We start from the raw sequence: 25,302 nt of genomic DNA on the forward strand, positions 1-25,302 counted from the left end.
GTTTGGGAAAATTTGAAAGCCAGGCTTTCACACAGTAATTGACCCCCAGACTAATGTGAAGGTAGAACTGCCAAACTATAGAAAAAGCCTGCCTGCAGCTCCTAAAGAAGCCCACTCACAATAATCAGGGTAATTTGCCTCCTGTGGTGAAAGGACTCTCACAACACATGTAAGTGTCTGAAATGTGAAACTTCCACGAAAGACAACGGAAGGCACTTGAATGCTGTAAATGTTTATTACAGAAAAATACATTCAGCAAACATTAAAAAAGAAATCTGTATTTGAGAAGGATTTCTTCCAATAACTGTTTAAGTCTCATGCCAGATTCAATTCAATCACCTTAAACATTACATCAGGAATATTCATAGTAGGCTGCTCATCAGCTCAAGCAAGGGTGAGAACAGCAGATGAATATTCATCCCAATTTCCCTTTCCCAAGCAGCATCAATCTGTTGCTCTAGAGTAGTCAAGCAGAGCCCAATTGTACAATTTTAGTGCAATATCTCTAACAACTTTCCCTATGCAAGAATGTGTTTTAATGTCAGGTACTATATCAATGTTGCCCTTGATGACATGGCACAGAATTCTAGAAATAAAAATGTATTCCTAACTATGCCCAAATTCAAAGTACTGTATTTAATAACTTAGATTTGAGGGGGGGGGGGGGGGGGGAAACAACAACAAAAAAGGCTCATTACCAATGTATTAGCTAAAATAACCAATTTAAATCAATTTAAGGTAGTGACTTCTACCAGCCTAGTAAAAGAGAAAAAAACAAACAAACAAGCAATATTCTACATATTCCTGCAGCTAAAAGCATCTCTTCTGGCAGGTTGAGAAGTTCTGGCCTGCAGCCAACCAATACCAATAGTCAAGCTGAGGATTCTGGGTAAGAGAAAAAAGGGCAAAAGCAGCTTTTCCACAGAGAAGTTTCGGACTTACAAAGTATAGCAAATTATTTTTACTATTACTACATACTCACACATAAATATATAACACTCCACTTTTGTAACCATTTCCTCCGTTCTTTCAGTACATTTTTGAACACTTACTATCATCTGTTCCACCTGGATAATTGAGCTAGCTTTTTTGGAGTAGGTGCTTCTCATCTTTTGCTACCTAACAAACTCCTTAAGTTATATTAAAATACAAAAGCCCAAATAAAACAAACCAGTATAAGAAATAGCAGAATTCTGTCTGTAGAATGAAATGGAGATGACACCAAATCTCATCTCTGTTTCTTCGCCAGTCCCAAACCCCAGTCCTCACCAAGTTCCAGATTTGAGAAGATAGTGATGATTGATGCTCTAAGAAAGCAAGTTCTGAGCAGAGGAGGGTAGAAGGAAGAGGACAAGGAAAGAGTGTTTATCAGAATGAAAAAGCAGAAGAGAGCAAAATATACAAAAATGGGTACAAATACAACGTGTTGGCAGCATAAAGAGACATTGGGGTTTGTTCAACATTGCCTTGCTGTCTTCATGCTCTTCAGTGATTAGGGAATTGTGAGATAATATCTTCATTTACCAATCACACCAACAAACAAACAAAAAAAACCCCAACACACAACAACAAGAACAAAAAAATACATCAACCCCAAAACAGCACCTGTACCCCCCACCCTCCCAAGCCTAACCTGGTACTAATATTGTGTAGGCATAACATTACAAATATTAAAAACTTATGCATGACTTAAGTAATAACTTCTGGAGCTTTACAAACATCATGATTCAGACATTCCATCTCTAGTAACCCTCAGTACCACAGCTGTACAGTTCAACAGCCCTTCTAACAGCACCAGCATGGCATTCCCTTTTATGCAAGGACATAAGGTAGATAAGGAGTTACTCAATGTCCTTTGTTATTTTCTAATAAAATGAGAAAGGTTAAGAGAGCTAAAAGTTACTGAGTAGCAGAGCTGTGCCAGCAGTTTCCAATGATGACCTGACATGATTTTTCCTCCAACTGACATCCAAGTAGTTATGGACTTTATACAGTCCAGCCCAGCACTCATTTCAAAATGAACTTTCTGTACCATTTGGTACTCCAGAGACATCTGGAGGATGGAAGAAAATGGTCAAGGAAAATCATTAGCTTACACATTATCATAGCACTTATTTAGGTTTCCTAAATTAAGCATAAACAATCGGAGAGGAAGAAAGCACAGACAGTGTCCTGCAAGAGAACTTGGAGGATCATTTTAGAACAAAAAACTAAAAGGGAAGAATCCAACATAAAACACCAAAATACATTGAAGGGAGCTGTAAAATGAGTCACAGCATTCCCTGTTTGGAAGCTTTTCCTAGATTTCCATTCTCAAAAAATCTATATAAAAATATTTATTAATCAAGTTCAACTTGTGTTCCAAGCAACCAGTAGCAAAAAGCTCCACCTGTCAAAAAAACCTCTGTAATAAACTTGTACTACTATAGCCATTGTAGTATGCTCTCAGTAACACCTACCCAGCCACATTACCTTTTATAAATTGTCCTGCATGGCAACCAAAAAAATTAAACAACAAACACCACCAAAACCAAATCAGAAAAACACCAGTAAATCACTCTCCACGATCAGCAGGTAGATTTTGTTTCCTTTCCATTAGATTTAGTGGGCAATAAAAGATAAACAAACAATCCCAACCATCCTAACACAATATTCCCTCACAGCAAGCAAAAGGTGTCTCAATTCCCTCAGCAAGCGTTTTAATGAGTGAATGACCTTTTCTTTCATCTTCTTTTTGGGGGTAAAAGAGAGATATTTCACAGCAGAATAAAATACTGAACACATTTAGTTTCTTTTAAATAAAAGTATTTTCAAACAGAGAAAAGAAAGGATAACCAAGCAAGAATCTCTGTATGTTTAATACCGTTACTGTAAAAAATACTTTTGTTTCAGTAACAGATGAAGGGATATCAAACTCGGTGAAGAAGCGTAACTCTCAAAGGGCAACCTAGTGCAAAGGACCACCTTACCATACCAGAATGAACCATGACCTATTTCACAGTTTAATTTGCATAAACTAACTGGTGTCATTCAAGCTGAGTCATGACAAGCCTGCAAATACTTCAAGTCTGTACGTGTTTGGAAACAGAGGTCATTGCTTTGAAGGTCACAAAATGCCACGTAAGACGCTACGTGGTTTGCCATGACTATGATCACGGCACAAGAAGGCGAGACATTTTTTTCTAAGCTTTGTGGCTTAGAAGTCTTGAAGCAAAACATTCTGACCAAATCCTGCTTGAATTTGTTTGGCATTGGGTGTTTTTCTCTCACTTACATGTTCTATTCCATCCTGCCATTTGAACAGCAATGTTATTGCAGAGCACAGATGCATCTATCACAGAGATGGGCATTTCTGAGGAAAAGGAAAATAGTGCCAGAAAACTGTATATAAAAGAGAAGGTGGGAGTAAGCAGACAGAACTTCCTTGCCCCTCCTTCATGCTTTCTTTGCAAGCCTACCAGAAAACACTCTCTGCCCTATCTGCTGCTTCCCTTCTGTTGATTTCCTTCTCATGGTTGTCTACACATGACTTGATAGTAATACTGTGAGGTAAAGAAAAACACTTCGCACAAAACTGGCTTGCTGGACTAGTGAGAGAAGAAATGAGTAAATAGAGAGAGGTAAAGAAGGAAGAGTTCAATTACTTCAAGAAAACAAAAACCAAACGCCAAAACCATAAAATGTGCAATTTTTAAAATACAGCCCTATGTGTGCCAGATTTACTACACTGTGGGCCCTTTGGAGCAGGGACTACGAAAGACTACGCAATTCAGTGCTCAAGTACAAGCTTACCATCAGCTGATGCTGCCTTTGGACATGACCTCATTGTAAAAACATTACTCTTGATCACAGTGGTCCTTGAAAACTGCCTCCTGGGTAGTTGATCCTTGTTACAGGTCTGATAGTGGCTATTAAGTATATTTGCATCTGTGTCTTTAAAAAAAATGAGAGAGAAAAATACCTGGGGAGTTGGGGGGCGGGGGGGGGGGGGGAGAAATAAAAAAGCACGTCTGAGCAAATGATCTTTACAGTCCCCCCCCTCCTGCTGCTAGAAGCTTCCCACTCAGCTTCTGCTCCTATTTGTTCCTCTTTCTCTGGCAAGAACTACTCTTAACTGTGTTAATTTTCCTTTTTGTGGGTTAATGTTGGGTAACGCACTTGCAATTGCCCACAACTAATAGATTTCCAGTGATTGACTTGACTGCACTCCTGGCAGTAAGTAGGGCATATTTCTTGAACCAGGGTCATTTTAAGGGATTCCAGAAAGTACCTTCAGACATTTCATAGCTTCATTTAAACAGCTACTTTCTTGGTTCCAGGCATGATTTCTAGCAGGAGGACAGTATCTTCAAAGGGAGGTCACTATCCCCTAGAATATTAAATAAGAACCATTTCAAGACTTTGAACAAAGCATGAAACATGACCTTTTTTCATTTATTTATTTAAGGCTAAACTTGGCAGATATGAAAATATCCAACTGTAGTTAGACAGCCATGATCTCAGCCTCTGGCTGTGCAAAGACATCTTAAATCTGTAGGTTCTGTGCAGATCCAGGGGATTTTTGCCAAAATGTTTCCTGAATAAAACTAAATATTCCTTCATATTAAGCTTTACATTTTTTTTCTTCCTCTTTCCTTCACAACCTATTATAATCCCAAATTAAAAATACATAATGCTTTAAGATTACTGCTGCTTATTCTGCAGTTTCACAGCTAAAAATGACTGCTATAATTCTTCAATGATTAAAAAAAAAAAAAGTGAATTGTCACACACCTTCTACCTTTAAAAACCAGTGAGGCACAGCCTATTCCTAATTACTCTCCTTTTACCTGGAAGTGATACAGAGAGAAGGCAAGAAAACATAGTCCTAACAAAAAAACTAAACAAAACAAAAAACACAGGAGCACCTAAGGCCCAGCTTGCAGTTGCACAATGAATGGCATCCGCCAAAAGCACCCTGTAAGAAACTGCACACCAGAAGCTGCTTGCATTATTAGCTGCAAAGATGTAGAGGATTATCTAGATACTTTGGCCCTTCAAAACCCAATCAAAGTGTTGCATACAGTTATATACATATCATTTCAAATCTGCTGCCACTGTTGGTGTGCCAACCATAGACCTTTCATCTAGCCAAATGCTTCTGTCTTGTGCACCTTCAACTCCCTGACTAAATCTCAGTGTGCAGTTCTCACATAGGGTACTGAAATCCCAAGTATTTTCAGATTTCCCCATGCAAAGGTAAGCATATGTGTTTTGAAGCTAACAGGCTATTCAAGTCAAAGGACAAGTGATATAATAACAACCAATGTTCAGATATCATACGCAGAAAAGTATATGGATCTTAATTATCCTGTTTCATTCACCATGACCAGAATCCAATGCAATCCACATGATTTGCCTCAAAACCCTACATGGGCCACAGCACTGTTGCCTGGAATCAGAAGTTCCACTGCATGAAAACACTGCTGTTCTTCACACAGTGTAAAGAGAAGAAAGTATCTACCAACATCCCCAAAACACTGAAGGAAAGGCCCTTGAGTTAACCAATGCAAAAATTGGTCTGTGCAACATTTCTGGCGTTTCCAAAAAGGTACTGACCTTCAGAAGCAGCCAAGCCTTTCTTACGCTAAGGAAGAGCAGCAGAGGAGAAAGCCTTGCCCTCACATCCCCACACACAACTAAGGATAATCTCCATGCCCTGCAGGCACATTCACCTGTTAGCTACCACTGTCCAGACAAGCCATGATGCCACTCTGTGAGCCTGGGTTTGGTTTGGCATTGAAAGACACTAGAAGCACTCCTGTAGTCTTGTATAGATAGCTGAAAAGCAGGATGAAGGCTACTTAATTGTTTCTTGACAGCCTGGATGTGTGAGTGCTCCTAGTCCCACTTCTGGCAAGGTCACACAAACTTGAAGATATCTGGAAACAGTTTAATTTTTTTCCAAAGACAGCTGGAGAACTTGCATAGGCAGTTAAAACAGAGCCCTACCATCTGATCTTACTCATTTGCAATCCTTAGTTACAAAACATAAAATTAGAAAGTGATTAACAATACACAGAGCAGATCAGCAAAGCCTGGGTAATAATTATAGACAGCATAAACCCACCTTGGCTGTATCCATGCTAAAGGAAATATAATGACAGAAAAATAATGCAGGTGAATAAAGACTAAAAGTGAAAAATAAATCAGATTTTCCATGTGCAGGGTCTAGAAAGCTGAACTGATCACAAGCAGAACAGTCAATTTGCTTATCTTGCATGGATATTTGTTATGCTAACTTAACAGCTACATAAAGATTAAGACAATTGCATTAAAATGATTATGGAAAAGGGATATTCTTGAAGATATCTCCTGACATTTAGCCTATGCTCATGCAGAGGTTGCCTTCTCCAGGTGCCTTGATATCTTCACTCTGCCATTTTTCTACCTTCGTCTCTAAACTGAAGTAAGCCTTCCCTTGAAGGCTAGATATCTATTTCCAACTACAATCTGAGGATTATCTATGTTTCCTCTCTCATTTCTTACAATTATTTCATACAACTGTCAAGTATGACTCCTTTGCTTCTGATCCATATGTACTGGTTTTCATTTTTAATTTTCTCGTATTATGTCTGGGCCCAACACTAACTGAAAAACAAAGTAAGAATCAATTTCCAGCTGCCCCTCAGCTGAGATGCGGTACTCAACTAAAACTCAGTGTGGATGGCTTTAATACAGCTTGACACACGAAATACAGCTGCTCATTCCACATGTTAGCAGACATACTAGGAACAAGCTTAGGAACACAAGCTCAACTGCCCAGTGTGTGGGCACACCTTAAATATCAACATTATTAGCCATCAGACTGTGACTGAAGTGACAAATACACAAACCGACTGTATTCCAGCCCATCAAAGCCAGACAGTGTCCCTCTTCTCCTCCTCCAGCATAAAGCCACAACTGTTGCTCAGCGAGCTGCCAAGGTTTCTGCATTATCACTAGTAACTTAAAAACAGGATTACGCCCAAATAGTACAAAAACTTAAAAGGCCACAGGGTGAAAACACAAAATGACTTCATTCATAAACAAGTGCTTCATTAGAGATGGTTAGAGTCTCTGGTTTTGAACATTAGCAGCACAATGCCTTTAAAAAATAAATGCAACTAGATCTTCATATCACTTAACTTGTACACTTCTCCCTTCCTACCTAGAAGCACTGGACTCAGGTATTTTCAGAAGCCATGGCAAGGTGATACTGAATAAAACGCAGCCTCCTGCCAACACAGTGTGATCAGGTAAATGTGGACACTGTAACAGGGAGACCAGGACTCTCCCTCAGACATTTCATAGTAAGGGCAGATACACATTCCTTGGCTGACCAGGAATAGGGAAAGAGCTTCATTATTTATTCACAGAAAGAAGAGAGTGGCAAAGGAAGACACAATAGTACACATTGTTAGTAAATCCAGGAGATCCACACAGATTTTCATTCTACCAGAAATTAATTTTTTAATTAATTAATTTTCACATTTTCAATTTCACTTCCTTTATAGTCTTCTCACCTTTATGACTGCCCTCCCTATATAGCTTTTTCTGCAAGTTTTACAAGGCATCCTAAATCAAGAGCATTTCTCCTCTGTCAGGAGGAGGTAGATCTCCATTACCCAGGCAGGACCTCTACAAGTCAGGGGAACACCTGAAGACACATGAGGGCCAGGCTCCCCAAAGGCTAGCCCTAGTCCTCTCTGGGAGGCCACTCAGGCTCACTGTGCAGTCGGAAGGATGTCTCCACTGAAGACCTTTTTTAGAGCTGCTCTCTCACCCTTGCCTATCTAAGTAGGGAGACAGCAACCAGAAGGCGCAAACAGCCAACTGTATGACTTGACTACACTTAAGCTGTAACCTTGAACTAACACTTACTAGTACACCAGAGTGTCATCCTTCGCAGTCTTGCACCTGCCAGGAGGATGGACTAACACCCTGCACTCACAGCCAGATGGAAATAGGGCTACAGCACCATCATCACGGTAATTCTCCTACTTCATGGAGCCCAAAGAAGAGTTTCAAATAATTATTACAAAGCTTCAAGAGATGTTCTTCCTGGAAAGGCTGGTTATTTCATCAGAGTCCCATTTTTAAAACTTACTCAAGAAACTTCTCTCTTGCTTTTTGCTTAAATTTCAATTCCTGACTCACTATGTGTTTATATCATTACCATACATGCTACATGACCAGCACAGCTGGAACATCTAAGTTCCCACAAATCATTAAAAAGTCATCTGTGTTTTTAAAATGTTTGGATAAATTTATTTGCAAGACAAGTCAGTAATTCCCCCAAGTCACACTTTCTAACCAAAGCCGCTATGTAAAGAACTTAAAATATCACCCATTTCCCTATGCCTCTGCCTTGTGACATCATTTGGGATAGCTTTTTTCCCTTATAATGCAGATAGTGACCTCACATCTTGCTAGCATCTCAAGACCAAGCTCTACTGAATTGTCTGACAGGAAAGTCCTCTTCTACATGGAAACACCAACTCAGCAAAACACAAAACATTAACCTTTGTATTTTATTTCAAACAAGGCTCATACTTACACTTAGACACATGCAAAATACATTTCCAAAACAAATGGGAACAGGAAAGCTCCTCAACGCTGTTTATGAGACAGTCCATGGGAAAGCAAGTCAGCAAAAACACCCAAGGAAGATACATTTTCCAGGGAGTGCTTACAATGCTACTTCATAGCATATATACCTTGTCCCCACACTGTCTTCCCAAACATTTTGAATTCTCCCTTGTTTTGCATCTTTCTAGCATCTCAATTTGCAGCTTGCAGCTTCATATATGCTGCAGCATGTTGGTAAAACTGCCTTCTTTTTCAGCATGCTGAATTTGAGTCACTGAAACCAAAAGTTAGACCCCATCCACAGCATTTGGAAAGCAGATCCTTGACAGACTCAGGAGAAAGACATCAAAAATCAAAATCTAACACAGGAAACTACCAGCAACCACTGAGCTAATCAGCTTTGGAAAGAATGGTTTATTTTCCATTAACAAAGCCCTGAAAAAGCTGCTGCTGCATTTCTTTTTCTTTTTTTGGTGACACAAACTTTTTACTCTGGACAGAGTTGAAAAGATCTCTTTTTTTTTCTGTGCTGTTACAGTATTGGCACAAAACCCAGGTTGTACAGTAATTCCCTTCTCTTTCCCATGCCCTCACTGATGCGTAAGCCTCTGTCACTAAACACCTTAACTCTGAGTGGCCAGATCTTCCAGAGCAGGACCCAGAGGCAGAGAGAGCTTCTTTGCTTCAGCGATCAGAAGCTAAGTGGAAAGAAAAGAATGGCCAGGACATAGAGGGTAGAGGAAAGTGAGTATGGGAGAAACTGAAGCCTCAAACCACACACACAAGGGAAGAACTGCTTTGCTTTTCCACCTGTATCAGAGAAACATGAAGATCAACAACAGTGTGCGGAGTTTGAAGGAATCCCAGCATTGACTTGCATGATAAAATAACAAATGGAGTAAAACCCATAATTTTTATTGTACTGATGAAGACAGAGTATCGGGGGAAATTGTAATTCTGAAGTAGGGTTCAATTCTGATTTCCATTACATCAATATAAGCCTTGAATAACAGGACAGAACCTGGTTTCCTGTGTCTGAATACCCTAAATAAAGATTTAATAACAATCAGTAACTTAATGCCAAAGTTCAAGACAAATGCGAACGCTAAGCTCACATGCAAATTGTCTAGTATTAGTCAGAGAGGATAGTTTAGTATAAAATGCTCCCCCTAGTATTCCTAGGGAAGTATCCTTTACGTAGAAGTGACCCTCAAGAGGTCTTTGGTTAGTAATAACTAAGATACTCAAAATCCGGCAGACGCTTCCATTTGCACATGATTATGCACATGTGGCCAGTCCTACTGAACTCGAAGTAATCACATCTTACAAGTTACTCTTGGGCAGGCAGGAGTTCAACTGAGAGACCAATTTTGTAAAGCACAGAAAAATCTCAACTACCACTCATATTTGTGACAATGGAGATCATGCAGCACTCTGAACCACTCGACCACAGATGGAAGAAGAAATGCATTTATTTATCTTCATACGCAAGCAAAATCAAGAGAGAGCCTCCCAATCAGAATTTAGAGATTCTTCCCTCCCTGAAGCCATCATACTCAAAAGTCTCTTCAAGAAAATTTCCAAAATCCTGCATTACATTATATCCAGGAACTAGCTGGATAACTGTGTGCAGCATTACTGAATAATTTAGGTACAAATTCATGTTGCATTTGGTCTTGGGAAGTGTCCACATTTTATTTGGCTGGTTTTAAACCAACACTCTCCATTTTCACATCTTCCACATTACTTTCAACACATTCATATAAAACAGCAATTCACAGAAAACAGGATCCTTCTTGATTTTTTATTTTTTTGGAGGGGCTACAATTTTGAGGAAAAGGGTTATCGCCAGAAGGAAAGACCTCTGCTTCAAATGCAGCTGAAAAATGTCTCTGTTATTTGACTTGTATTGAAGCCTGAAAGGTCTGGTCAAAAGGCAGGAGTCATCTGCTGAAATACAGTTGCCTATATCCATGCTAGATGTTTGGACTACCTTTATATTTATAATTGGCAGAAACAGCACTTCTCAGATCTGATTCTGCTGACTAAATGTAGACTTCCACTTCAGGAAGAGATGAATTGCTCCCTAGAAATGTTCTGCTTCCTGCTTATAAAGGGAGTGCACAGAGCTGCATTTCAACAGACAAATCCCACCTTCTCCATGCTGGCTATGACACTGAACTACCGTATCTGGTTATCAGCTTTGCTGGAGTTCCTGCCACTGAGCCTGGTACAAATAAACGAGTGTAGTTATCCCAGGCCCCATGCACAGTCAATGGAAAGAAAGGGGAACCTCTGAGAAGCTCATGAAAAAACCTGAATTCTCCCTGGAAATGCCACTATGTCTCCACAGATCATGGGAATGAGCCTTAGGAGCCCCCCTTTCAGTAAAGTCAAGTAGTGAAGTGCCGTGAGTTTGACAGGTTCAGGTTCTCGCTGTTGAGAAGGTGGGAGATGCCGAGTACTCTCATCCCTTCTTTCTACACCAGTGAGGCTTCAAAAGCACAGCATCAGATCCCATAATAAAAGGCAAGGTTAAAGTATGGATTAGAGAGTCCTTCATAAAATACTTTGAAGGAGAATAAAAACAAAACCACATCAGAGAAGTCTGAAAAATCTGTATCATGGCCTACATACTGTCTGTCCACCCACAGCTTTGCCAAGTGAGGATAAACAAGAGCTGAATGAAACTCCGCAAGCACACACTTCAGTTGGCCAAATATCCAGCACAGTCTGGAGCAGCTAAGAATTAGTCTGCACTCTCTTAAGACTTAAAAACAGTAGTGCGGACCCTCAGAACAGTCTGAGATTCATCTGTAACCAACGTATGCCCTCCACTGTTCAGCTGACACAGAGATTTAAGATGGCAGTCCTGGATCCAGGCTTTCATGCACTCACACTTCTGTCACTGAGAGAAGTCACCTCATTAGCCGAGGACAGCAGGGCTTCTGCCTTTGGCTTCTGCAGGAATACAGGATTTGGCAGCCTCCAGAAATCTGAGCTCTCTACTTTCTTCCCTTGGTTTACTAATGCCCATTTCCCCTTCCCCGCCTCCCTGCTCCCAATGCACACACATTTTAACACTAAACCCCAGGAGTTACATGGCTTTTCCATACTTTTGGGCAAATATTGCAGTCTCCCTTTGAACTAGTATGCCTTCTCCACAGAGGTAGTAAACCTGCTGTAAGAGCAGTGCTTCGTAGGGAAATACTTCACATTAATCCAAAAAAATTACCTGTACATCTCATGCTTTAAGAAAGCTTCACATCCACCATTTCACACAAAATACATTTCCTACAACATTGTGATACATTGCACACCCTTAATGGTTTCTACAGTTACGTAGGCACAGCCAATGTAATTAACAAGCAACATTCCTTCCTGTAAAATCGGAGGGAGAAAATAAACAGAAGTTCACAGAAATAAATGTGAGTTCAGAAATAAAACTACAGTCATAATTTAATTTCATAATTTACTGTGGCAAAGATGACACGAGCCTGGATTACCTAGGTGCAAGCACAGGTTTTCAATCAGTTTGATTTACAAAATACCTTGTGTCCCCTTACCAGGGAAATGATACCTTATTTACTCTCTTTAAATACACATCAATGCTTTATTAAGTTTTTTTTCTCTTTCAATTTCCCTTTATTTGTACATACTGAAATAAAGGAAAACCAACCCTGTTTTAAAATTGTATTTTTGTCTTCTGTTTCTTGTTACATAACCAGAAGTGTTAAAGGGAATATTATTGTAAATAAAATAAAATAAAAGGCATTCTAAAATATTAAAATCAGGCACACATCACTGAATCACAATAACGTGTAAGGTGCTCCTACACCCACTGTTGGCATACATTTAAATTAAAATTACATGTACTCTACAGCCAACTTCCAGGTCTCTGCTGAATGCCCTTTCTGTGTTTAACCTTCTCTATGGCTGACAAATAGGTAAGATTTTCCAGGTTAGTAACAGCAAAATCCCACACTGCAAAAACACTGAATTCTGTCATGCAAATAAAGTCCTTCACAGGGTCTGAAAATGTCCCTCCCATGTCAAGATTGGTCTTAAGCAGAGAAATGAAAAGAAAATATGAATGTGGATCTTATTTTCTTGGGGGAGAGCCAAGCAATTTACAACCAACAACCACATAAACCCTAAACTATATCTGTTGAGAGAAATGGTGAATCACTACCAGTGCTCCTTTCTAATGAAACCAGAAGAGCACACCAGCCACTGTGCTGGAGACATATCCTTGCAAAAAGCAAAAACATCCATGGTGGTGAGTGAATTTCATGATCTGGGTGACTTCTGATGTTATGATCCTTCACATAAAGGGCCACAGACTCCGTGCTGGAGAACACACTCATTCCATCCCTCTCTGCTCTGTGTATACCTGCCCAGGCAAAAGCACCGCACTTGTGAGTTCAAGCACACACAGAGACATATTCACATTGTCATTCAAACCCACCGCACCCCCACCATCTCCCACCATAGCCTCCAGAGTCATTTGAAACAGCCTGAAACACTGCTCTAAATCAAAACGGCATTTTCCTCTCCGCTCTGCATTACAGCCACAAGCCCAGAGCCCTGTAGCTCAGCCTGGTTCATCTGGGCCCACTTAGTCACAACACACACAAAGGAAGGGAACCCACTGGGATGGCTTAACAACAAGAAATCCGGCTGCAGAACTCCTTCACACTTGTGTGCATTGCTGATTTTACACCACTCGGCTGCTACATTGATATTATCTTGTCAAAAAGTACAGAGTAGCTTTCACCACAAATACTTGGAGTTTGAAAATTACAGCAAAGCATCAAGGCTGAGGAAAAACCAACTTTAGCTGGATGCAAAGCGCATTGCAAGTGCAGCGTTTGAAGCCTCAGCATGACGCAACCAAATTCATACAAGGGACGGGGGCTTGCTGAAGGAAACTGGACCCACGCAAAACCACGATGTATATTTAGGTGCCTATAGCTCATTCGCTGCCCAAGCTAGGATCAACCTGCAAACAGATCTGCACACAAGCTATAAATCAGTGAGGCATCGTGGCTATGCCCATGCCAGGGACAAACTGTAGAGGGGAAGGGAGCCTGGACCACCTCAGCCACCATCCCACACCCCTTGCCCCCCTTAGCCCTTCCCCTCTCAGAAGTTCAGTGTCAGTGCAGTGGGTGCAGCCCTGCAGTTTGAGCCCGGTGGTGTGTGCAGCCTGGCCTAACTGCCAAAGCCACCCCAGTGTTGGTGGGCTACAGGAGGCTGCCAGGCTGACGCGCCCCTGCAGTGGGCTCCCAGCTGCCAACCAACCGCCCGGCCACCTGCAGGCCTCCGCCGCCCTACCTTGCTCCTCGCCGGCCCCAAAGCAGGCTCTGGGGTCCTCGGGGGGGAGCGGGGCTCCGCCACCCTCCAGGGCTTTGCGTTTCTTCGACATCTGGTCGGTGTTTGGGAGTTCAGTTTCTCCTCTCTCTCTCTCTCTCTCCGGGGAGATGAGTGTATGTGGAGGGAGAGGGAGAGTGTGAGAGAGAGAGACACAGGAAGGGAGCGAGAGAGAGAGTGAAAGAAATCGCTGCTTAAAGAGAGGGGAAGAGACTTTGGAGTGGCTGAAGAGCAAGTAGGAGGCAGGGACTAAGTGGAGAAATCCTACAAATCACAATCCCATCAATTCAGCCCCACGTCTAAAGGGGCTGTTGAGGTCTCTCCCTTACTTGCTCATTCATCTGAGTGTGTGAGTGAAAATTAAAGAGAGGCAATAGTTCTCTGTTGTTTTTCCAAATGTTAGCAGGTGGTGGGGGGTTTGGTTTTTTTTTTTTTTTTATTGGGGGGGGGGAGGGAGAAAGGAGGAATCTGACTGATATTTTCCCTGTTGGGATTCCTTCTCGTTAAAAAAAAAAAAAAGTAAAAGCTGAATGGATGGGCGGGGGGGGGGGGGGGGCGCGGGGTGGATGAGAGGATTAAAAAGCAAACCCCGAGCAGAGGAGGAGGAGGGATGTACAAGAGCCTGCAGGTGCAGGGAGGCTAAATTCCCTGCAAGGGTCATGTGCTCTGGGAGCCGGGGATCCTAAGCTCCCCGGAGGCGGCCGGGGCCGGGCGAGGGCGCAGGGCTGGCTGCGGGCAGGAGCGCGGCTCGGCTCGGGGGGGCTGCGGCCACCCCGCCCGGCACCTACGGGAGCGGTGCGGTGCGGTGCTGCCGAGCTGCGCAGCCGGCTGGGAACATTCACGAATAACTCGCACCTGGCAAACTCCGCCGGGAAGTCAGTACCCCCGCAGTCGGTCGGTCCGTCTTTCTCGCTCCGTCTGTAACCCTTTCGGTCCCGGGTGCAGATGTGTCGCTCCCGCAGGGCGTCCCGTCCCCCCTCCCGCCACCTGCCCCCGTTCCTGGGCGATTTCAAAGCTGGCTAGCGGGTATTCACTCGCGGTGGGGGGCGGGAGGGGGTTGGGGGGGGGGGGCGAGGACACAACTTACCCTCCAAACTATGCACAAGCTCGTCTCTGCTTTCCCCTTCAGATCAACTTTAAAGAGCAGATTTCTCAGTCCGAGAAGCAAAGAGGCAGGGGAGGAGAGGGGAAATGGTTTAGGAACAGCGGCTGCCAAGTGGGTGAAGTTCGGGGCACAATCCTGGCTCTTCCATGCTCCAGCAGCCCAGCATCTTCCCGGGGTCTGGAGAACAAGGTGTTCAACAAGTCTTCCTTGTTACCCGAAATTGATTGATGATGGCTTTCCCGCTGGGCTGATTTTAACAAAACGATGCAGAGAGCTACTTTGACGAGCAGGATATTTGAGAGGAGCTTGCAATATAGCTGCGGCTTTAATTCATCTCTTTCTGTCTCTCTATATACATAATGTACAAACACACATACACATGCACACCTGTGTATGTGTATGGGCATATATAAATAAATAGAACTCTATCGGTACAGTGTTGGATCCACAGGATCTTGGACAAGCCTGCCTCTCGGCTGCGTGGAAGTTAAAGAGTTTTTCTTAAGCGAAAGGGGCTGATGCTTGGACACATCTCACGTCCAACAGGAGGCAATGACGTCTGTAGCTTCATTGCTATAACAGCACCAAGGCTGCAATTGCCATTCACTGAAATGATAAGGGGCGCTCAGACGTAAGCAGTCTGGACCTCTAGCAAAAGACTGAAGCGAAGATGGTTTTTCCCCTCCCAAAACAAATAATAATGCTAAAAAACACCTAAGGAAAGAGACGGGGGAGTGGGGAAAGGAATCTAGGTCTTGCAGTCACACACTTCTGCAACATGATCCTCTAGCTCCAGAAACATTTATTTTTTGCAGCTGACTAGACTTTGGGAGATTTCAATGTATTATGATTGCTCGGGCGGGGGGAGGGGAGGCTTCCCCCCCCCCCTTCTCATTTATTTCTGTCTCTGTTCAAGCAGGCAGTGATTAAAGCCGGGTAAAAATGCCCTCCCCCCATCTTTCCAAATATATTTAGGCTCGGGTACATGCTGAAGTGTTTCTGGTGCGTGGCTAGATGTTCTTAAGTAGCAATTTCTTGATGTATAGTAGGGTGCAACGCCTTTTTTTTATTGTTGTTTGTTTTTTTTGTTTGTTTTAGTTGGGTTTTTTTAGCTCTGGAAGGTGCTTACAAAGAGGAAAGGAAAATAAATAAATAAAAACATAAATAAATATGTATATTTATTATATATATTCTATATATATATTATAAAGCCGAAGAGAGAGGGAGCGGGCTTCTTTCCATGTGGGGTCACACTCCCACGGCTTTGGCCGCAGATGGGGACGGCTGCGGCGCTCCTGAACCCTGCTAAGCCCCGGTGGAGGGTGTGGGTGTAGGGGAGCGGGGTGGACGCATCTCGGGGCTGCCGCTCCCTGCGGCGGAAGCCCCTCCCGAGCGATGACAGCGCAGGGGTTAAGTAACGCCACCGCCTGTCAGCAGCCCGCGGCTCCCGGTAGGCAGCGGGCACGCCGGCACCGCGCCACGCTCCCAGTGCGGGCAGCGCGCACGGCCCCTCCGTTGCGGAGGGCAGCTCCGCTCTTGGCTGCGCCGGCACACGCGTGTCCGCGCTGCCGCTGCGGTGCCACCGGTCTGGGCCGCAGCCAGGCTGGGAGAACACCGAGCAGCCCCTTGTCGGCGCCGGCGGAGGGGGCCGTGGGCGGCAGGGCAGGACATCGGGGATCCTGATGTCCCCTGGCGCACACAATCCGGGCCGAGCCGCGCGGTGTCCGCGGCCAGGGCGGGTCATTGAGATGCCCGGGGCATGCTGCGTTCTGCTCTCTCATTTAATCCCCAGCCTCACACTTGGTGTCCGGATTTTTCCTTTTGCCAGGCCTGGGACACGGCTTGTCCGGCCTCCAGATGGTTACGTGCAGTAAGTAAGTGGCTACCTGCCCAAACCGTCAAGCCAGTTGCTTTGCTGGAACAATTTTAGACGCTGGTGATGCAATACATGGTATCACTGCAAGGCCGAATCAAGTTCACTGCCTGCTGGAAGCACTCACAGGGTGCCGGGCTCCTTCTCTTGTCAAAGTTTATGTTGGTAAGAAGGGGAGGCCAGCGAACAGGAGAGCCAAAGAGGGAGAGGAGGCATAAGGGAGCTCTTGCTAGCATGGACATTAAATCTGGCATCCATGATGGCCTGTGGCAGATCTGTTACGATGAACTCCCACATACGGCTTTGGTGAGATTTGGCTGCATAACAAAGGAAGAGATTTTCAAATCATCAGCAGTAGGTGCTTGCTTCCTCATACACTCTGATTCAGCAAGGTGTTTGTGAATGATCTGTGGAGGTTATCAAGACCTAGTAGCACATCCCTTTCCTTCAGAGAAATACCCTAAAAATTTACAGATACCAGAGTCAGATATATTTGTCAAGTTCTAGAGGTGATCCTATGCTATGGTTCATTTTGTCTTACATAGTACATTTCTAAATGTATTTTGTTCACCCATTCAGCACACAGAAGTCACAATGTATCTGTATCAATGTAAGACACTGCATAATTCCACATCTGTGTTTTTAGGAAGTTCCCATCAAGATCTCTCTTTATACAAGAGTTTCCACTAAATTATTACCATGCTGACAGACCATGGGTTTATTACAGTACAATGGAAATCAGGGATGGAAATACAGAATAGGTCCTTTCTTCTGGGGGGTAGATATGAGGTGAACAGGGTAATTCCAGGAACAATAATCTAAGGCTATACCAAGTCAAATTGAGTCTAACTCCCTTCAGGATTTTGTTCCATTCTGTCCATGAGATGTTGCCAAAGGAAAGCTTTCCACACAGTTACTCCTAACTACTCTTATCCAAATTTCATCCTATTGCATAGAAGATTGGGACCATCTCAAGGAGCTCCTTTCTCCACAGTTGAACTCTTCGACATGTACAACTGTAGAGAAGGAAGAAGAAAAAAAGGGGCAGGCAGTGCCAGTTTCCATGTCATGCACAAACAATGCTTTCCTTTACTCACAGTCTGTAAGCGATTCTGTGCTTCATGTCATTTTGGGACAGCCTTGGAGGGAGACAGAAGAAGGGGAGAAGATGGCATGTTTCTGGTTGGCTAGAGACAAGCCAAAGGGGAAAAGCAAAGAGAAAGCTTTTGGGGTGGGGATAGTACCAGTCTGAAATAATTACCAATGTTTGGGGTTTCTTGGTATATTGATCACCATTATTTACTGATCTTTTTTCTAAATGCAAAAATTCTAATCCTTCTCACTCTGACCTCCAGATGAATGCTGCCTTCCATCTCTGCCTAGCATTGTGATTAGCTATCACTCAGGTTAGCCTCAAGAAAAAACTCTCATAGAGTACACAAGAGCTCTGCTGTTAGTTCATTTTTAATGATCTGAAAAGTAACTCATTTCTATGCTATTACTCATTTAAATGTTACCCAGCTACCCACTGTCAATGACTTCTGTAACATCTTTTGATGGGATTAAAAGAAGTGTTGGATTTTGGTGGACTTCTGTCACCAAACTTAGACAAGTGGCATTCAGTATATCAAGTCAGAGTTTTTTCATTAGGTCGTGATCTAAAACTTGTGAAGGCAAAGAGGAATCTTTACATCGCACTTGGTGGTCCCTCACTCTGCGATTCTAGAAGTAGGACCTACTAAACACATTGTACTTGGAGATAGACAAAGTGTTTTCAAGCTTATGGATTTGGACTGGGTATTTGTCTCACATGAGTCAATAACTGAAATCATCAGGTAGAAGACCTTCAATAAATATAGCTCAGTTTGCAAACACTTTACTTTTTGCTTTATTTTTTTTAAAGCATTACCAGCCTAGCCTGTCAATCATGTTCACAAAGGACCATTCATGGCAGTTTTCAGTGCCTCATCAGTCTGAATGCAGCATATTTTAAAGGGATAAAAAATTAAAAGTTCAGAGGAGACAGGAACAGCACAGGTTAAGGCAAACCTGTCTCTGTACAATGCACACTGCACAGACACCGCAAATAACCAAACACAGCAGCTGTAAAAATGAGATCTTACGTTGCAACTTAATTTTCTCTTTCTTCTCACATGTATGATCTGAACTATTTGAGCCAGCAATATGTAACCAATACTTGATGAACAGCACAATGAATCAATTAGCTCTCATGCAGTGCCATACTATCACTTTTCCCAAGCAGTTCATGTTTTTTTCATTGTATGGCTTTATGAGGTGACTTATAACACAGCATTTTAGATATATTGTAGACATCTGCATCATTAAAGCCTCATTCTGGCAACAGCCCGCTCCCCACTCAAAGCATTGTTTTGGTACATGTCCCTGAACTGTGAATACGCTCCTGCCCCTCTTGACAGAATCCTTAGCATTTGTACATTGGGCTTGTCTTCAAACTGATTTCCTAGCATGAGCTAATGTATTCTTACAACACCCAGAACAGTTGGTAAATTTTATTATCCTCATTTTATAAATTGGTAAACAGCAGTAGAGAGGTGAAGAGTGTTCTATCCCCTTTGCTTACATTTGATTACTGCCTTAATTCCTGGCTAGTTCCACTGCTTGCAGAGGGAATCCTTGCACGGTAAGATACCATTTGATAGGGCTGAAAACTACAGTGTCTTACAAGTAATTTGAGCAAGGCCATGTAGAGAGTTCAGTGCAGGTTTAGAACTGAAATCTCTCTCACACACACACTCTTTTGCTTCACTCACTTTCTCAATTTAAAAACAACCCCCAGAACTTACCACTGTATCTGTCATTTTTCTACCCACCCCCCCCCCCCAGCTAGTATGCAGAAGTAATAATGATCAAGTAGCCCCACTGCAGTGACATTACATACAATACAAGCTGACATGTAACACAAAGAAAACTTACAGGACTGACGCAGTTCCTGAGTTCTTACACTACAAAAATGGCAACCTTTTTGATCTTGTAATTTAACAATTCAAAGGAGGGGGATGAAAAGTGCATTGGAAAGTTTCTTCTGAAATTCAGCACTACAAGAGAGGTGGTACTAACTCAGTGTCAAGATTCAAAGCCATCTCTCTGTTTATTTTTTAATATTGTTCTTTCAGCATGAAGTGTGCACTCTAATGTCACAACATTCATCTTTGTATTTCACAGAACAGATGAGATCAGTGCATTAATCTAAAGAGGCCTAGCTGAATTTCCTCTATTAAGTTAGAGAGAAATGGGTGTTCTCACCTTCCAGAATAAAGTTATTTTGTCTACTTTGCCTTCCTACTTCTGCAAACCCCTTATACTTGTTCGGTGCATATGGCCATCAAGTTCTGATCCATGTCTCCTCATAAACCCTATCTATCACTGTATAGCAGTGCTTTTAATCGTAAAAAATATGGTGGCTTATTTGAGCCTTTACCAATTTTCAGAACTGTGAATTTGTTGACTGGATTTTTACACACCCCACTGTTGAGTAAAATGGACGTGTTCAGGGCAGCAGCTACTGCTTGAGATAGAGAGGGGAGTACTCAGAAACTTTCCCCATCTCCTAGTGGCAGCAGCCCCAGAACTTTTCCTCCCCTTTGCTGTCTCTGCTCCAGCTATTTCCTCCTCTGTTTCTCTGTCAGGAATTTCATAACTCCCTTGCTCCTGGGAGAAAAAAATCCTCTGTCCCCTCTCCAGTTAGGAAAGCATAGACCTGCCTTGTCAGTGTCTAGGCCATCAATGTGATGTAACTGTGTCACATTTTGTAGAAGAGATAGTGGGTCATTCTGCTTACAAGTTTCTAGGTTTCTTACACTCGACCAATCCTAGGTCAGTACTGAGAATTTCTTTGATGGAGATATGTGAAACACTATATGCTTGAAAAGTAATTTCTGGTACCTTAGGTAACCAAAAGAGCTGGAACAGGAGCAAAGAGCTTGTAGAGGTCTCTTGTCCTCAAACACTGCCACTCTGGGGTTTGTTCCTGCCATTTTCCATGCTGCTTTCTTCCAAAGATCCAAGATCTGTCTTCTTGTTTGTTTATTTATTTACATCTATAGCCCTTTCCCTTATAGCCTCCTTTACAGACAAAAGTCTCTACAGCAAGACACGGAGGCCCACACTAGGCCCCTGGAGATGCTGGCAGAGTCTGTGGTAGAAGGGAGATGCCCAGTGCAGGGCTCTGTGCCTGCTTCTGGCAGCCCAGCATTAGGCTGGGAGGTGGGCCAGGGGAGCATCCTGAGCCTGAAGGGGTATAGTGGGGCCATTCCACCAGAGAAATTGTTGTGTCTAAGGAGTATCAAAGTTTTTTACCAGTTCTGCCTCCCTGCTTCCTCTGGCCTGCAAGTTTTGTAGCACAGAGCCTGTCTGGGTGTCTATTGTACTCAAATGTTTTGAGCAGTGAAGGGTAAAACCCTTTCAAACTAATTTGGGTAAAACCCATGCTTGATTACATATAATTTTTAATAGGAATTAGCTTAAGTAACTGAAAATCAGGTTCTCCTTGGGTTTCAGTAAAAAACCTTCGGGGGGGGGGGGGAGGTGGCAAAATTTGAGACTAAGTAATTCCAGTATTGGAAATTCACATAATTTCCACTTACTGTTCATTCAGCTTTAATTCTGCTTTCAAGCTGTATCTCAACCATTCCAGGGGCTCACAGGAGTTATGCTTTTAAACCCCTGCAATGGTGTCCAACCTACAGTTTTTTGTTTCTTCACAATTTTCTGTGGAAGGATGGGAAAAAAAAGAAATCAATTCTAACGGCATGTTTCTGCAAGATATGCTCCACTCTATATTTCCAATGATTTTTAACCCTTCACTTAAGGAACTCAGAACAAAACCAAGTTCTATCAGAAACATGTGTAGCTCCTATTTTGAATCCTACTCTATGGCAAATCATCTATCCTTACAATTTTGGCTTTCACAGAATCATAGAATGGCTTGGGTTGGATGGGGCCTTAAAGATCATCTCATTCCAACCCCCCTGCTATGGGAAGGGGCACCTTCCACTAGACCAGGTTGCTCAAAGCCCCGTCCAACCTGGCCTTGAACACTGGGATGTGGCAACCGAGGGATGGGGCATCCACAGCTTCTCCAGGCAGCCTGTTCCAGTGCCTCACCAACATCATTATGAAGGATTTTTTCCTAATGTATAATCTAATTCTACCTTCTTTCAGTTTAAAGCCATTGCCCCTTGTTCTCTCACTACATTCTTTGTAAAAAAATCCCTTTCCAGCATTCTTGTAGGCCCCCTACAAAAATAATTGTTGGTATCTCCATCTGAATATATTTGGTAACAGAAAGAAAAAATGAAAGCCAAAATACACACTAAATGTATGATAGTGTCAATATACACTGTAACTTTAGAAGATAGAACAATTTATAATATTTAAAATGCAATTCAATGAGCATACACAAAGAGCTTTCTCATTTTGATTTGACAGCACTTGGTTTCTTCTCTCCCATATACTAGTATAGAGCTGGAGTAACTACACCCCCTCCCAGAAAGAACAAAACTAGCACAAGCAAGAGAAGGAAGAACCTGGCTCCTGCCATTCAAACCTATCACCAGCAGAAGCTCTGCAAGACATACTCTAAAATGACTGTGCATGAGAAAAGAGTGCACGTTTAGCTGAGCAACCTGGTCCAATCTCTCACCTGACTGCTTTAAGTAGGAGTTTGGACTGGACACCCGCTGGGGTTTCTGTCCAGCACCTGAACCTGTGATGCTTCTCTGTAACTTTTCACTTGCGTCCTCACCAGTGAATTTAGTGAAAACAAATTCAGCCTTTTCTAAATGTATTTTTTTGAGGGTGTTTTTGTGTCTTTGGTTTCGTTTGGGGTTTGTTTGGGGGGTCTTTTGGGGGGGTGGTTTTGTTTGGTTAGGGTTTTTTTTCCCCCCAAAATCAAACTTTACACCTTCACCTTTGTATGACCAGCAGTGCGAACTGTATCTGGCTGGAAGAACTGTTACTCTAGTGCATTTGCACTTCTTCTCTACTAGCATCTGCGTAAAAGTGAAAACAAGGCAGGAACAGCAACACCAGCACTCATAGTCACAAACCCTCACTGATGATCCAAATACTACCTGTGATTTGAAAAATCTAAAAAAAACCTCCAGCAAACCTCATTTCTTCAGATACAGAATTTGCCTTGTGGAAGCTTCTGCAAGTTTGGAAGAACAAGGTCCTAAAGTAGAGAACCGAGTCCTCCCTAGGGAGAGCAGAGAGGAGGAAAGAAAGGATTCTCCTCTTGCATCAGTGTTAATCTACACATTTGACCAAAAAGCCCTCAGATCGCTCCGCCAGGTATGAGAGTACAGTCAGATGGCATGGGCTCATGTGTGCTCCTATGTATGTCCTTCTTGCTTGAAGAAAAAGTAACATACTGCATGATTTAGTACTGGCTAGGACACAGCCGCCAGCAGACACCTTTTTAATTTCCTTCCACAGGATCTGGCACTGTACAGGCCTCCGATTTTTCAGGCAAGGCCTGTGCATCACATTTGGGTTTCCCTCAGAAATCATCCTGCTTGACAGAGGGGAAAAACTGTTTCCTATACTGTCCTTTTGATAAAAAGGTTGTAGTGAATACAGAGCTAGAAGTTACCAGACTGATGACCCCAAAATATGAGGTCCTTTCTAAGCAGCCATTGGGAACAGCACAACATCAGTCACACAGACAAGGAGATATTTTCAGGGTTACTTAACAGCAGCTGGAACACCAAAGGCAGAGAAGCACAGCAAAAAATGTAGTGTTGCCACCTGTACCATTTTGTGAAAAGTCTTCCAGCCCTGAAAACAAATGATTACATGGTAGTTGCAGAGAACAGCCTGGGAATGGGATTCAAGTTCTCCTTTCTTAACACAGAAAAAAGTCAGCTGTGAAGGCAAGCAGATCCTAAGTGTTTGTATTATCGAATCATAGAGTGGTTTTGGTCCGAAAAGACCTTAACATAATCTAGTTCCAAGCCCCCTGCCATGCACAGGGACACCTTCCACTAGACCACATTGCTCAAAGCTCCATCCAACCTGGCCTTGAACACTTCTAGGGATGAGGCAGCCACAGCTTCTCTGGGCAACCTGTGCCAGCGCCTCACCACCCTCACAGGGAACAATTTCTTCCTTATATTTAACTTGAATCTTTTGTTTTTATCAGCAATACAGTCATCATTCTCTTTTGCACCCTGAAAAGACTGTATGGAAAAAGCCTTAAGAAGCTCTCAGTAAAAATGATTTTATCCTCCCTAAAGGCTATAGTCCCCAAGCTTCTTAGTAGCTGCAAGAAACAAACTGAAGGGACAAGCAGCCAGTTTTCAGCTGTGCCAACCTCTGCTTCCCAACTTGTAAAGCATCAACTCGCAGAAAATCAGCACTTCCTACCCACAGCAGGCAGCCTTCACTATTCAGATCCATGAAGGATACATGCTGAGATAACCCTACAGTGCCACACACCAACACACACCGCGGAGCTGGACGGGAAAGATACACGTAGGTCTGAGGTAAACCGCCATACATACATACATACACATACACATACACACACACACACACACTGAGGCAAGGCCAGGAGGCAGCGGCTCGCTCTTTCCCTCCACACACACCTCAACCCCCCCCACACACATCCCCTCTCCCGACGTTTCGTGCCCGGCACACCGATGAGCGCCGCAGCGAGGGCTGACAGAGCCGCCCCCGCGAGCGCGGAGCGGCTCATTAAGTGGGGGAAGGGGGGGGGGCTGCTGCCAGGCGCGCCTTCCTGCGCGCTCCCTCCCATTCAGCCTCTCGCCGTCCCCGCCGCGGCGGCTGCTGCCGTCAGAGCTGCCTGCGTCAATGCTGCCTCAGTGACACGCACCGGGGCTCTGCGCTACCCCCACACCCCCCTTCTCCCGTTTGTCTTTTTTTTTTTTTTTCTTTCTTCCTCAATGAGACGCCTTAATGGGGTTTTATTTATTTATTTTCACGATCTCGCTTTATAAATCAGCCTGGCGGTTGCCGCCCGTGGCACGTTCACAGTTAACAGTTTCTTGCGGGGGGGGGGGGGGGGGGTGTTAGTGTGCTTCCACCACCACCCCCGTTCTTGATATTTCAAAATAGTAATTTCGATGAATAATTACTGTTTAATTTATTTTTTTCACGCGGGTCCTGTGAAATAAATAGATCTTAAGCTGAGTCTGCTCAGGTATCGACCATCCATCCAACTCCACCCCCTCCCCACTAACGGTCTCTCTGGCACTGAGGCGCAGAGGGAGGCCATACCCAGCACACCCGCAGTGTGCTGTATTATAACAGATTTCCCTCTCAGAAAAACAACCCTTTG

General features: G+C 43.3%; 1 protein-coding gene across 3 annotated transcripts in view; it reads right to left on the reverse strand.

Moving 5' to 3' along the window:
- Positions 1-15,633, reverse strand: part of PDE10A (phosphodiesterase 10A) — a 369,055-nt gene extending 353,422 nt beyond the window's left edge. The window contains exons 1-3 of one of the 3 annotated variants that reach the window (XM_061378678.1): positions 15,476-15,605; positions 15,071-15,265; positions 13,948-14,173 (exon numbers count right to left, since the gene is read on the reverse strand). In XM_061378678.1, coding sequence (XP_061234662.1) covers positions 13,948-14,038 — 91 coding nt within the window. In that variant the 5' untranslated portion in view covers positions 14,039-14,173; positions 15,071-15,265; positions 15,476-15,605. Of the gene's footprint in view, positions 1-13,947; positions 14,410-15,070 lie in introns of those variants that run through there. The other 2 variants (XM_061378676.1, XM_061378677.1) reach the window with 2 other exon arrangements.
- Between the last annotated feature and the right edge of the window lie 9,669 nt (positions 15,634-25,302).

The sequence above is a fragment of the Neopsephotus bourkii genome, unplaced genomic scaffold (assembly GCF_033783945.1).
Source record: "Neopsephotus bourkii isolate Nb327-2 ecotype Australia unplaced genomic scaffold, CSIRO-AGI_Nbou_v1 NB_1767, whole genome shotgun sequence".
NCBI lineage: Eukaryota > Metazoa > Chordata > Aves > Psittaciformes > Psittacidae > Neopsephotus > Neopsephotus bourkii.